The following is a 15,868-nucleotide window of genomic DNA, read 5'->3' on the forward strand; positions in this document are numbered from 1 at the left end:
ATCCCCAGGCAAACCAGGCTGCTTCTCCCTCATGCACCACACACCCCACACAGCCCCACATGCTGCAGCCAGGAAGGGCTAATGGGGCAGCTTCAGCTGCCCTGGGCACACCACAAAGCTAACTTGGTCTCAGGAAAGGTGGCCTGACTGAAGTGACAAGCTCTGTGTTTTGGGAACCAGTCCCAGGCTGGAAAGACTATCAGGACTCCCAGATTCTTTTTGTTTTACAGCAGCAAAGCTCAACTAAACTGTAGGGAGCAAGAGTTTTACTCTATTTATTTCAGGATTTCACAGTCATCTATATGTCCGTCATTCATCATTTATCTATCACACATGCCTGTGGAAAACCCAACAGAAGGCTCTCTGACACTTGAAAGCAGCAAATATACCTCCAGAAAATTATTCACATTGCAGTAAATTTAAGCAGAAAGACCACCAACATTTAAAAGGAAAAAACAAAGAACTCTAGCAGGAAGACAAAAACAGTGACTATTAAACAAGAAAAAAATTGTATGTTACTTGATCCACTTGATAGTTTTTTTCAGAAAAGTTTTGTAAGCCAGGTTAGTATTTCCAACTTGTTTAATTAAGAAAATTTAGTAATAGTATTCCACAATAATGGATTTTCAAGGTGTTTTAACAGATCTTCTATGGGCTATACATGTCATCTAAGCAACACAAATTGTGGCAGTTCTGTGTATTCTCTTTTACTGGAAAAAGTAAATTATTAAAAAGGCTACCTCAAATAATATCAGTTAAAATTGTAAGCATAAATATACCTAACAAGCTTACTTAATCCTGAGCAAATGTATTTCACTTTAAAATACATGAATTTGCTCCTTACAGCCTTCTTACTATTCTGCATGTTTATGAGACCAGTATTCATATCTATATCTATCTATCTATTTATATAGATAAATATATTCATAAAGATGGGCTCATGGTGCTGCGGTCATCCATTTCAGAATCACTTATGCAGTCGGGATCAAATTTGGCAGAGCCTGAAGTATCTTCAAATAGATCAACAGTCTAAAACTTACTTTCACTTCCCTTTCCTGTGGAACAGTCACGATCGTGAGCTCCCTGGATAGTTTGTGCTCTATGCTGAAGGCAAGGCATTTGAACACTTCACCAGAAAATTCTCCTGTAGTAGGGAATGACTTTCTAGTAAAATTACAGTCTTAAGACTCCTCTGTATTTTTACAGGCATGTAGCTTAATTTATCTCATGGTAACTTCTGTAACAGGGTGTGCAAACATCAAAAACCATTGTGATGAAAATAGAAAACCTTCGGTCCAGTTGTAATTTAGTGTCAAGACAGTTCCTATGAACTCCATGTAACTTCTTAAAGTGTAAGTCTGTATTTTCAGACTGTATTTCAGTGTAAGTCTGTATTTACACTTCTTAAAGTGTAAGTCTGAGTACATTATAAAAATCAAAATATTTCACTAGATAAAATTACTTTAGATGCGTATTACCCAGCTGAAAAACCTAGAAAAGTTATCTGGTACATGTTTAAACATATAAATTCCACTTAAACCTCAAAAACCTGTGTATTAACAATTCTGTTGGTGTGAACTATCTATCTAAAGATCCTATTAGCAAAACAGTCAATTGCTAACACTCTGTAAAAAATGTTCAATACGGTACCAGTTTTTAACACTCTAAAATGACATCTTTTCTCAAGCACTTGTTTAAGATTAAATTTTAAAAAACACTGAAATTCCACATACCCTTCTCTTGTGAAAGCTACAGCTGGGTTAAAACTAAGCCATTTTTCTTTGGAAACATTTTCAGCAACTAAAAGTTATCACCCTTCTCATTTATATTATGTTTGTTTTGATAATCAGTATTTTAACACCTCCTTTACCACTTTCAAATATTTAAAAATATTTTTTCTGATACAAATCACTCAGTTTTAGGGATAACTTGGCTTTAATGTTAAGCAAGAACTGGAAAGATTAAAATGGAATGATGGGGGGAAAAAAAGCATATTTTGCCCTTGTGGCAAGTAACATAAAGGCCAAGAGAAATTACTTTTTTATATCTTCCTTCTCTACTTTTCTATTTCATTATTTTTTGCCATGATAACTTAAACTTCATACAACTCTTGGAAATAACTGATTATTTCCTACTGCATTAACATTTTAAAACCACAGCAAACATGCTCTGCTAAAAATATGTTTTCAAGTAAGAATAATTTTTCTTATTGGTCAGATGAATTAGCTCATAACTTACTCTAAATAAAAATCTCAAATTGTGAAATTGTCCATTTCTAATTAATCTTATGCCAATTTCTGCTGATCATTCCATCACTACAGGAACAGAAGAGCACTAACATCAGGCTGTCTTTTTAATGTAAATATATAAACAACAAATAAAAAATAAGTTTCTTCCCAACCTTATAAAATACCCTGTAATTAACGGTATATGTTATAATAAATATTGCAAGTAAAGGGAAACTTACTCTAAAATAAAATTCTTCATTCCATTTTGGATTCAGTGTCTGTAAAAGAAATAAACATATTTACATACTAAAATTTCTTTAGGTTTTCCATTTTGCAATCATCAAAATGTGCATGCAAGTGACAATTTTCTAGAAAAAAAAAGAAAAAAGTATGTCATAAAAACTTGAAAAAAAATACTGCCATCAAATTATTTAGAAATTCCCTACTGAGCAAACCAAATGTGGGAGGATATTTGAGTCAGATTATCCTATAATAGATGTTAAGTATAAATAGGGTTCTGTGAGTAAAAGGCAAATGCTGAGCACCTACAGAAATAAAACCCGAAGACGTTTAATTCTCAAGATGCATTTAAACCCCGATTAAAAAAAAAAATATTTCTTAAACACAGGGCAACTTTAGGGCTACAAAAATAAGGACAGAATTATACTGTAAATAGGAAAAAAAAAAAGACAAAAGAAAAGATTATTTCCTTTGAATAGGTGATACTCTTCCTAATCTCCCTCAGCCTGTAGAGGATTTTAATTCTTTTTTTTAATAGTCTGAATAAGATACGTTTATAGACTGCAACCTGAAGGGAGATCAAGCATGAAATAATAAATTGATTAAAAGACATCAGAACCACAAACAATAATCTGGGCAATTCAAATTTGGGTAAGTTTAAAAGCAAGTATGTTATGTCCAATGGTTTATTTTCACGCCAAATCATTCCCTCATTCTCTCACATACCAGAGATTCACCAGAAGAGCTGACAATATGAATTGGCTCTACACCCACCAGAATTTTGTTATAGCAGAGGAGAATCTTAACTCCTTGATATAGATACAATAGATTTATCATGTCCAGGATGCAGTGGCCTTCTATACTGCATTCCTCTACAAAATGGAAATATAGGAGTCATACTGTAGGTCTGCATGCACTCCTAGGATCACATCATGCTGACAGCTGTACATCCTCCCTTCTGCTTCAAATTAGGGCTGAACCTCAAGCCAAGATGTATGTGACTAATTATCAATGAAATTTGAAAACCTTGTTCTAGGAAATTTAGGGGGAAAAAAGACGACAAAAGGAAATAAAAGCATAAAGAAAGATCAAACTCTAAACCTATACAGGCAGCTATGCAGGTGTTAACAGTCGTACTCTCAGAAAGGTTTTACCTGCTTATCCTAAACAATCTTATGAGAAAGTAGGAAAACAGGTCATAAAACACTATTGTAAAGGGTAGAGAAAAAGAATAAAATGAGTATAGGTGAAGGGCAGGGATAGAGGTTGAGGGCAGAGAAACTTTCAGCTTTTTTGCCTTAAGAGACACAAACATATTCAGAAGAAAAAAAAAAGTAATAAAAAAATTTAAATACTTGTATTCATCAAATGTGGCTGTTATTGGCAAGAGAGGTTCCATGTAATTTAACAAATGAAGCATGGTCTCATACTAAATTTGAGGGCACTACTGTCCATCAATAACACATTTATTTTGAATGCAGCTTAACCACAAATACAAATTTCAGGAAATATTTGATGTATTAGGAAGCACCATTTTTGGTAAATGCCTTGGTAATTGGCAGAAATTTCCTCCACCTTGCAAGTCAGGCAATTAGTAGGTCAAGTCAGAAAGTACTAACACTGGAATCCTAGCAAAGGAGAAAAACACTGGTAAAGAAAGGCTCCAGACATAAGTACATGAATAAATTAATAAAGGATATTAGCAGGGAAACAACAACAAAAAGACTCATCAGCAAGAAGAGCTACATCCTAAAAAGGGCAAGTATCGTACAGATAAAGAACTGCCAAGAGTCAAGCTGAGTTAGATCTTCCACAGGATATGAGAACAAACACAAAGGTTTTTCAACCATCCAAATAAAACGAGAACATGGAAAGAAATGATGCTACTAAGCAATGAAGCTCAATGGGGAGACTAAGCATATTTAGATATGGGAAATTATATTTAACATTACATATGGGAAAGGCAGAATAACTAAGAGGGTTTGGTACGAAGATAGAAGTTGTCCCAACTGATGTAGAAGTGAAGTCTTCAGAGCTCAGCGCAGTAAAATTGAGGAAACTGGTTAATATTCATCCAGAATTTTGGAAGAATTGACATATGAAATCAGAAGCCTATCAGCAGGAATTTGAAGAACATACTTGGCATCTTACAAGATCATAAGATGGCAAACAGCAAATACAGCTTTTTCTGCTACAGGAAGAAGAAAGCATTTCTAGCAGGCTATTCAAAACACAGCTCCAAAAGGAAACACAAGGCATTAATCAAATCTTACAGTTGGAATAACTAAACGTGTGGAGAGAAGTAAATCAAAACAAAAGGCCTCAGAAATTCAACACAGCTACATCATGCCAGATGAATCTGAATTTTTTTCTGATAACTTTATTTTTTCAGAGTAAGGAAACTGCATTTAATCCTTTTGGCTGTAGCTAAGCACTTCAATACGGCTAGGTCCCACTGTACAGTAGGACACGTATCAAGACAACTGCACAGGTAATGTAAAGGAAAATAAAAAGGGGAAATGCAGTCCCTTCTGCCTTCTTGAAGGCACTCCTGCAGGACATAAGTTACCCATTTAATCTGACAAAGACAAAACCAAGTAAAAATAAGCTAGTGAAAGGCTAGACGCCATCATATAAAAAGAAAAGTTACAGAGCTGAAAGAGTCAACTGGCAGTCTTTCAGAATCACCTGAGACTGATTTTGCTCGGTATTTTTTCATTAATAATTTTAATTCAAAAAAGAAGATATACTAATGATGTTTGCCGTTTATGAAATAAACAGATTGCAAATTGCATAGGAAGAATACTGCTTTGAGGGCAGAAGTCTTGAGATGAAATTTAACAATTCAAACCAGAAATCACTAACCAGAACTTTCCAATAAATGAGTTGTTATTACTATTATGGAAATTACTGAGAAAGCCCAGGCTTTAAATAACAGTTACAAGAAACAGTGAAAAAAGGCAGATGCAATCACAGGAATCCATTGTCATCATCTCATCCTCAGCCCTCTGTCTACAGTTGGGTGGCTGTGCAAACATCATCCTTTTTCTCTCCCTTCCTAGGGCAGCCCTAACATCCATGAGTTCATCTCTCCCTTGATACATTCAATACAATATTTTACCTCTTTACTACTTTTATTTTTTAATAATTCATGGTGGTCTCCTCAGAAGCTTTGTTATTCTCCTTTCACATGGATCCAAAGCTGGTAAGTATTGCTTCAGATCAGCACTGACATTATGACATTATTTTCAACCTAATGCTCTCATTTCAATCTCTCCTAACTTCTTGCACTACAGCCATTACATTTTGAATGTGTAGGAGCCGAATATGCCATGACTTTCATGCCTTTATACCAGCAACACCTTTTCAAATAAGGATGACGCTATTCTTAATAAGTAAAAAAATATATATAATTAAAAGAGGAATCAGAAATTGACTGAAACTCTGGGTGTGATCACCATTATTTCCTAAGAAGCAAGGTGGGGGTGCGGGGAGATAAAGTCCTATATCCATGCCACTCTTCCTGTCTCCTCTTCCACTCCCCATGGATTTGCTACAAAGGATTTCTCCTGAAAGCCAAAGGGTCCTTGCACCTTCATGACGTGCCTCATATCCTCTCTGCTATCACAACTGTCCTCAGTTTTAGTCACAAAGTTACAGAACAGTTGAGGATCTCCAAAGGTCCTTTCCAACATCTAGACTTACACTACCTCACACTGAAATTCTTCCATTTCATTGAAGTGAAAGGTGAAAGACGAAAACCTCCTTCCCATCTTCAGGCATCTGTCCATTAACAGAAGCTACCATACTATTTTTGAGACAATAAATAAGCAGTACAAGAACTAGACTTTTCTAGACAGTCATTTTCCAGTAAGACATTATTTTTCAGTAATCCTGAAGCATACATTTTGCAAACATGCCCACGAAAGCAAAGGAATAGGTTGTTCATAGGGTGCAACTGTTGAAGTGCCTCTGCCTGCCACTGAGTCCTCTGCAGATGAAATGAGTTGCCATTTTGTAGCTGGTAAAGTCTACTCCCGCACTGCTATTGATCCAAAATTACTACAGTGGTCCAAATTGGTTTTTAAACAAGAAAATAAACCTTCACATACAATCATTCTTATATTATAAGGAGTAGATGAAAATAAACATTTATCACTACACAGACACAGGTGTACTGATTTAATAGTTTCTCATTAATGTTACCATTCCATGAGACAAAGTAATCAGTCTCACACTTCAGCAAGAACACCTTAGTCAAAATTATACCAGAATTATAATAGACAGCCTGAAAACGACCTCTCAAGCCTAAGCATTTTCCATTCATTTGATTTCAAGAACAGGACTTGATTCTATGCAACTACGTCCCAGGAAACAGCATAACAACAAGCACACTCTACAAAAACAAGACACACATATCGTAAGAAAGTCTCCCACATACTTGTATGGAATTGGCAATAAATCTTGAACTTATTTAAGGAAACAAAAAAATGACAGTCCATAGTTTTACTATAGTAACAAACTAGGTACTCATTTTTTTGAAAAGTTAACCTTTTTCTCACAAATTTTACGTGAGAAAAAAAAAAAACTAAGCTGGATGGGCTATCAAGAACACACTTAAAATGATACAATAAATGTAAAAATGCTATTACCAAACAAGTGCCAATGGCTAATCAGAAAATGCTTTACAAATTACTTTACTTTCCAATATCAGACATGCCCTGGGTCCTGTGAAAAGTTCTGCTTTCATCTTCCACACTACCAAGATTTCATAATCAGTTTTCTCATGACACCTAATGTTCTGATTTTAGAACAGCATCATTCTATTTTGTATTTTCAACAAAAAAATTCTCCTCATTATTCTGTTTTGCAATATTGTTTTCAATTGAATCATTGTTGATTCTAAATACCTTCATAAAAATGACAAGTTGTTATTTTTCCCTTTATTTTCATATGGATTATCACTTTCTTCTCTCTGCCATCACTACCAGTTAAAAAAAAAAAAAAAAAAAAAAAAAAAAAAAAAGATAAAACCAAAATAAACCCTTTAAAATTTTTAAGGCGCTGATAATGATAAATATCCCCTGGTGGAATTTTTGTTTTGTGGAATGAAATTTAGAAACCAAATAAAAATTGATTTTTGTTTTATTTAAAAATTAAAAATTTTCAGTGTATTTCCAGGCTTTTCTTAGAGCATATCTTCTGTCATTTGGCTACTTTAAATTCCAATATTAAGAAAAAGGAAATTTTGAAAGGGAACATTAAAAAGTGATCATTTTTGCTTAAAGTCAATAAACCATAATTTAAGTTCAGTTTCTTAGTTCTTTATTTCAGCTATGTCTTTCATTAAAATATGACCTTGATAAAAGAAACAGTGAATGATGTAATGAGATTTGACAAGCCAAGCAAAAAACCCCATTATTCAGTTGCTATACATGTATGCAACAATTTCAGTGTTGTGTTGTCATAGAATTGCATTCCAGTATTCTTAATACTTCTAAACAATGTAATAAAAGAAAACCAGTATATACATACCTTTTTAATAGTTTTGGTCTGCACAAGAGCAAGTTCTCTGTTCTCATCCGCTACATACAAGGAAAGTTTCACATACGGGTCACTGCAAAAGAAGTTGTCATAATTAATGAGAATATAATTTTACAGCCAAATATCATTTCAGTATCAATGTGTCATTTAATTGGATAACAATGGCAGCTCTAAACACCTCTAGTGAAAGTGTTTTCAGTGAAACCTAGTAACTGTAGTAAACTACTGAAACTTTTAAAATATGTGTTTGAATATGCTCAGTTAAATACTGACCACAGCATTAAAGATAATTTAACTTGCAGCTTGTCCCATTGCTATGGACAAGAACCACTTGGTAGCTCATCAAGATGAGCAGCAGTCCATTAAAATGAGTAAAGTAAAATTCTGAGCCATGAGTTTTAGAAGATGCTCACTGTAAGTAACCATTAGAGGCTGAGAAGAAAGGGAACAGGAATTACCTTGAAGAAGTGGTTCTAATTTTATTGAACCATAAAACCCAGCTGCATGGCTATCATCGGTGACACCAGTGTGCCCCTTCTGTCCATCACCCCTGCCTAGATCCTGGGCTTTCCTACCCACGCCATGGGTCTCCTCCTCTGGTCCACTGTGGTGCTCACTGCGAACAGATGCTTGTACACGCATCACACAGGCAATCCATCTCCTGAGTGCCCCCTGAAAGCTGTCATGGACCCTCTCCCCATCTAGTACGCTTGCCTGGACCCAGGGCCTCCTACTCACTGGCTGGTCCAGCCTGGGGTATGCTAGTGAGCACCACATCTACCCTCCCACGCATATCAGCTCGGGGGGAGATACAGACTCGGGGGGAGATACTCTGCCCCCCAAGAGCCATCACCCAGACTGTGACCCAGAGCCCCACTCCAGCCACTGGCACTGAGCCCCTCACCTGCATCATTGATAATCTTAATGAAGAAGATGCTCCCTCCTTCCTCATTTCCTTCCATTCCAAATACAGCACACTGACCCTGCTTCAGCATTTCCAGGCCCTTCTATTTACCAGGGCACTGAAGATGAAACACTGTCACAAAGGTTTGCACAAATGCTTCAGCCTCCATTCAAATCCAACTTCCAAGGTCAATGAAGAAGAACAAACATTAAATTTGCAGCTATGGGGTGTTATAACCACTACCTTGAGCTCTACAGAGTACCACTAAAGCTATTTTCCATTAGTTTATCAGCACTTAGGGAAAATCTTGCCCACCATGCCAGAACCCGCCAGCATAGGCAAACCTGGCCTCAGATCCACACCCCACACACCCCCCACTACCAACCCCATGTCCTCTCTTCAGAGGGAGAAGGAAGTAGAGATAGTCCAAAGACCATACAGCTCTCTACATCAGACACCTTTCAGATGTAACACGTTCCGCTAAAGGAGGTCACTGCTTTCACCCTAACTCCAGCTGCTTATCACTGTTACTGTGCTGTGGATTTCTACCGTCCAAATCTGTGCTAATTCCTTTCAGCAGGAAGACAGTCGCTACCAGTAAGGGGTGGTGTGGAGGAAAGCTCCATGACACCAGTACGAGACAGTCTGCTAGATCCTTCCCAGTACCAGTCAAAGAATGCTACATCTGTTGGGAGGTCTAAATATTAAAGGACTCCACAAGATCTGAAGAAGGGAACCTTGTATGCTACAGCAACCTTAAGTATGCTAGTGCAGTTTCCACAGTATTCGCAAGTAATACATTCAAATGTAACCCTTCTTTTATGGAATAGACTAACATGGCCATGAAAATGATCCAAGGGCTGCAACAGATCTCCAGTGAAGAAACGCTGGGACAGCTGGGGTTGTTCAGCCTGGAGAAGAAATGGTTCCAGGCAGACCTTCTTGTGGCCTTTCAATATATAAAGAGGGCTGTCATGGTTTAATCATAGCTGGCAACTAAATACCATGCAGTTCTCACTCACTTCCCACCATCCCGCAGCAGGATGGGGAGGAGAATCAGGGAGGGGGGATGAGAAGGCAACACTCAAGGGTTGAGATATAATAATGGAAAGGAGAGAGAAGGGAGAGAAGAGAACAAGTGATCCACACCACAATTGCTCACCACCTGCTGACCAATGCCCAGCCAGTCCCTCAGCAGTGATCAACAGGCCCAGGCCCACTCCCTCCAGTTTATGTACCCAGCACGGCATCCTATGGTACGGAATATCCCTTTGGCTGGTTCGGGTCAGCTGTCCTGGCTGTGTCCCCTCCCAATTTCTTGTGCCCCTCCAGCCTTTCCGCTGGCAGGGTCTGAGAGACTGAAAGGTTCTTGACCTAGTATAAACATTATCCAGCAACAACCAAAACTTCAACATTGTTCTCACACCAAATCCAAAACACAGCACTGCACCAGCTACCAAGAAGAAAATTAACTCTATCCCAGCTGAAACCAGGACAGAGGCTTATAAAAAAAGACAGAGAGAGACTTTTTACTAGGGCCTGTAGTGGCAGGACAAGGGGCAACAATGGTTTTGAACTGAAAGAGGATAGGTTTAGATTATACATAAGGAAGAAATGGTTCCCTGTGAGAGTGATGAGGTGCTGACAGAGGTTGCCCAGAGCAACTGTGGATGCCCCATCCCTGGCAGAGTCCAAGGCCAGGCTGAACAAGGCTTGGAGCAACTGGTCTGGTGGAAGGTGTCCCTGCTCATGGCAAGGGGTTAGACTGGATGATCTTTGAGGTCCCTTTCAACCCAAACCCTTCTGTGATTCTATGTTGAAAGGACCCAACTGGTAGGAAAACATTCTGCAGAAACAGACTAACTTCATACAAGTATAACAACAGAAAGTGGAACTGGAGCAGTGCCTCTGCTTGAAAAGAAGAAATGGGTAGAAGAGTAAAACCAGGACACCAAACTGCTCTAATGCGTCTCTTTTGAGACTGCAGCACTGTCAATTGGATTCCAGGCTATGATTTCTTGAAGGAAGGATAAATAACAGACACTCGTTCAGAGATTCAGACACTCTCAAATACCTTTCTCTGATACTTTTTAGATTTAAAAAACAATTTTGTGGCATTATCACTACAGAATAACCAGAAGTCAAGTGTTCACTATACTAGATACTTAATTTACTTGGAAAATAAAATACCACAGTAAAGTGAAAATTAAGTAAGAATAAAGAAGAAATCATGTTGGATTGATTATTTATATCAGCAGATGCACATAAATGCATCTACTTAAACTGCAATTAAATTCAGCTTTAAGCACCAAGGTTTTAAAAAAAACAAAGAATCATTGTGATTAAAAAGAAATGCTGATACTGCTTTGAATTGCTTAACATACTGTGCTGCCTAATATTTACTGGCAAAAAAGCCTATTACAAGAACCAATAGAAACTAGATATTCATTGAAACCTGCAGCTTGCTGTGTGTGTGAGGAATCAGAGCCCTTCTGACATAAACCTATGTGAAGGAAGAAGTTTGTATGGAAGAAGGATTAAAACGTGAGGTGAAGGACTTTACTGGGCTCTGAAAGTCTTAAACCCAAACCCAACACTGCTCAACACTGAGAAACTAAGGTAGTTAACATGTGAATCCACAGAAGCATTTAGGCATGTTTGTGGATCTCACGTGCAAGCTTTTCTGCAGGCCTGGCCCTTAGTCTTAATTCAGTGCTTGGACACTTAAGTTCATGTCTAGGAATGTAGTTTTGCCTTTGGTCTTAGCTAGTCTAAGCTGCTGCTGAAGTTAACCCATCCTCTCCTCCACCTTTGGCCACATATTGCTGCATCAGTGCTAGTCAATCAGATCAGACAGCTGATGTGACTGAAAAAACCCTACAAAAATACTAACAGTAATTACAAAGTGAGAGTTTTCACATATAAGTTTCCAGAAGACAGGGAGGAAAAGAAACACACAGCTGGGATAAGGGGAGGGCAGGACCTCACTTCCAGTGGAAGCATGGACTCAGCTTAGCTTAAACTAATTGTAAAACCTCGCTCTTAGTTACTTCTGGAATTGAAGCCTAGAAAGTATTATTCTGATGACAATTTTAGCGCACAAGACATTGACAGTAACATGTAAAACTGAAACAAAAAGACCACAAGGGTACAGGTGGACCTACCTCTAAACATAACACTACTAGCTATGCACGCTTGAAAAATGTGAAGGTTCTTAAAAGAAAAGACTCTTTAATGCTAAAGAGGTGGGAATAACACCCTCCTAGTTTTAACTTATCAATCCATTCTTGGGCAATGCTGTTTTCACGAACCCTTAGAAATACTAGATTTTTTTAATCCTAAAAATATCCTGGACGAATCTTCTGCCCACAGAAATTGAAGAACTTGAAGGTGGCAACAGATTTTCTTTTTAATAGACTTCTTTTTAAACAAGAGAAGAATTTATTATAGATTTCAGTAAAGAAAATTTTGCCTTCACTGAACAGGCTACTGACATCTCTGCCTACTCTAAAAATGGAACAGACTGAACTGTACCAGCAAAGATCTCACTCCTGAATGTGAACTGGGTTAGATATTTTAACACTGCTTACTTACGTGCATTCATTTACTTAAAATGAACACGTAGTTGGACATATACTATAAACCAACATAAGATGACACTGCTCTGAGTAAAGCCGTCTCACACCCCCTCTACCCTGGCCACTTGGTTCTGGCCTTTGCACTGCCCCTTTCTGTGTGGCAGGACACCTCTGCCCAGAGCTGGGCATAGGAACAGATCAGAGCAAGCATTCAGCTTGAAGGAAGCAGGCAGTGGCGAAAGGAGAGGTCACGTTCCAGCCCCATCACTATCCTGGCTCATTCAGTGTGCAAATGCCCTAACATCTGCTGTTCTGGGAAAGAGAGGATACACAGCAGAGGCGGGAAGGTGTATCAAGGGAAAGGACAGAAGCATTTCTTTTTAAGTCACAATGTCATCTTAATGTTTTCTAAAGTCTATCATCTGACTTACTGTGTCAACAAACTAAACCTTGCAAATAAGTAGAAAATAACACTCGTTAAGGACATCTTTAAGCCATGTGAAATGCACTGCCAACTTGGTTTTTGTTTGGTTTTTTTTGTTTGGTTGGTTTGGTTTTAGGTTTTTGAATAGCAATAAGCAGTTAAAAAAGAAGCCTTAAACAGAAAATAAGTAAACAGTAAAGAGGAAAAGAAACAAGACCTGAGACTTACGTTTCTTATCCAGATGCTGTGACTGATGTGATTTGACGATAGCTTATAGAAAAGGTTAAGTCACATTATCTGCTTTACATACTGCTAAATTCAGCATTTCATTCACAACTCTGGAAGCTGCAGCTGCCTAAACAAATCTGACAGTCGGCAGATTTTTTTTTCCCTGTGCTTTGAACTCATGATCTTTCCCAAACAGCTGTGAAACTTCATGTGAAAGGCTCTAGGAACTGAGGATCAGAGTGCCAAACTAATTTGCAAAGAGCATCTCCTTCACAGATTGTAGCTTCCAGGCTAAAGCTTCCTAAAAGAATTTAGTTATCTCAAGAATAATCATCACACACACAACTTCTGTTCACGCCATCAGAAAATAAGAGGACGTGACTACCAGATGCCACAGGACAAAACACTGAATTTCTAACAGCTTTCTTCTCCACTTGGAATTAGCAGTAAATAAGAAATATCGTTCAAATCTATTGCGTTGCTTCTCTCACCACACAGGTCAAACCAACCCAGCAAAAGCTTACAGGGCATCATCTTAATTTTTCTTCATTAGGATGCAGTATCACAGTAATCACACCAAGTCATGGCAAGGGCTAAAACAAGACATACTTCCAAAATCATGAATCTGGGTACGTTTTATGTCCAGATAAAACATAGATTGAAACTTATTTTCAAGCACCACACACATTAGTTCTTAGTTCAAGAGATATTACAGAAGCCTAATGCTCAAGGAACCACTTCAGTCAAATCCTCAAGCTACATCTTTGTTTGGAAAAAGCTGTGTTTTCACATTAATGTAATCAATTCAAAGGAACGTCTTAGGGAAAACAAGACAGTTTGTTATAGCGCACAGGTTTCAGCCAATTCCACTGGGGATAGCGTTCTACCACATGTAATTTCAGTGAAGTTAGTGTCTAAATTAAATTGAAATATAGCAAAATACATTGTTGCTGAATCTGCGGATCTTAAAAAAAAATAAATTAAAAATTGGATGATTCAGGTGTCTTTCTACTGCAGTATCTAGCCCTCCAGAGTTTAAGAAGACTCATCAGTTTCAGCACAAAGCTAACTATTTCCAACCATTTGAATGGGGTTGCAACTCAGCTGATAAAGCCACCAAAAGAGAAAATGCCAAGAAGAAGAAAGCAGGTGCTCCAAGCCCGCTATGCAAAGACTGGCCCTGGCCAGCAGGGACGATGCAGAATTCACTGGATCCAGAACTGGCACTGCAGCCTGGTGCCTACACCCCCTGATCTCCATAGCATCCCAGCACCCGGGCTACTCAGGCAGTGGAAAACTCAAGACACTACCGACGTCCTTTCCCACAGCTCCAGGTAACAGAAGCAATCTGCAGAGAGCAAGCCTCTCCATTATTTCGCATTATTATCCTGGACAAAGTTGGTAAATAGCATCAAGGTAAAGTAAATATTTACTGCAACTTTTCTCTAACCATGTCTCTTTTCAAAATACTGCTAAAATTGTATGTTACATTTCCACAAGGATTTCACTTCCCCCCATAAAACTCCTGACTGATTCTTACAGCAAGATTGCTAAACAAAACTTCCAAAAACTACAAAATTGTGCTTGAACAATGAGACACCTCATAGCCAGAATGTGTCAATGTTAAAGAGCATACTCCTTCTGAAGAGGAGCCATTAAAGATCTGCCGCTGTAGGGGCATTACTGTACAATAAATCATCACTTTTTTAATGCTAGGAACACTCGGACACTTTTAACTTTAGACTTCGTAATCTCAAAGGCCTTTTCCTGGCAAGTATTGTTAAAGAAATGGTCCAGTTTACAATAATTAAGGCTGGATTTTGTTCCTTTGTTTGCTTTGGTTTTTACAGTTTCTTTGTAACATTCCTCTTATACCCTGGTGCCATGCCATCTTTAAACTTCTGTTGATCACAAATGAAGGCTCATGCTCTTGAACTCCAGCACTACCTGCAAAACTTCTTCAGGAAATTCAAACTTATCTCTGGGCAGAGACACAGGAGAGTAAGGATAGTGAAATATCTCCATAATGAAAACATACATGAGAGATGAGGAGCCTTTTAACAAAGTGAGCTCACTGTATGTTCGAAGGCCTGTAATGGCAAATGTCATGTCCCTCTTTTAGCCTAAGTGAATCTAAGTGAAACATTCAACTACTCTAGTCATGAAAACAGAAGAATATGGATCCATCACTATAACACCTGCTCTCACACATTGATTTAGCCAAAAAACAAACACAACCAAACCAAACACAACCAAACCAACCAAACACAACCCACCACATCTAACCTGTGTTTCTAGACTCCCAGAAAAAAAAACCAAGAGACACACAAGAAATTAAGATGAAAGATTCAGGACTTCAGAATGCCTCTGAAATACATAAACACAGTCCAGACTGAATTTTCCGATGGTCCTATCATTAAATTCAAGTAAAAATAATAGCACTCGATCCCACAGTTTTTAAAAACACACATCCAAACAACTTCATAGTTGGTCCCTATGATCATAGTTTACAGATCTCAGTACCCACTGTATTTCATCTGAAGTTGAAATTAACAACTTCTTGTTCCAAATGTGAAGTTTCAAATCATATTGTATGCAGCTCATTAATTTAGATTATGTTCTATACAGAACAGTTAGAACACCTTAAAAAATGAGTATTTATCAGTGTAACTACAGTCAAGGAATTGGCTATGTTGGTTTTTTTAATTAATAAATCAGACAA

General features: G+C 37.8%; 1 protein-coding gene across 4 annotated transcripts in view; it reads right to left on the reverse strand.

Annotated features, from left to right (window-relative positions):
* NEDD4L (NEDD4 like E3 ubiquitin protein ligase) overlaps positions 1-15,868 on the reverse strand; it is a 180,093-nt gene that overhangs the window by 95,621 nt on the left and 68,604 nt on the right. For all 4 annotated transcript variants that reach the window (XM_055698516.1, XM_055698520.1, XM_055698518.1 and 1 more), the window contains exons 3-4: positions 8,004-8,085; positions 2,468-2,506 (exon numbers count right to left, since the gene is read on the reverse strand). In XM_055698516.1, the coding sequence (XP_055554491.1) occupies positions 2,468-2,506; positions 8,004-8,085 (121 nt within the window). The remainder of the gene's footprint in view (positions 1-2,467; positions 2,507-8,003; positions 8,086-15,868) is intronic.

The sequence above is a fragment of the Falco cherrug genome, chromosome Z (assembly GCF_023634085.1).
Source record: "Falco cherrug isolate bFalChe1 chromosome Z, bFalChe1.pri, whole genome shotgun sequence".
NCBI classification, from domain to species: Eukaryota; Metazoa; Chordata; class Aves; order Falconiformes; family Falconidae; genus Falco; species Falco cherrug.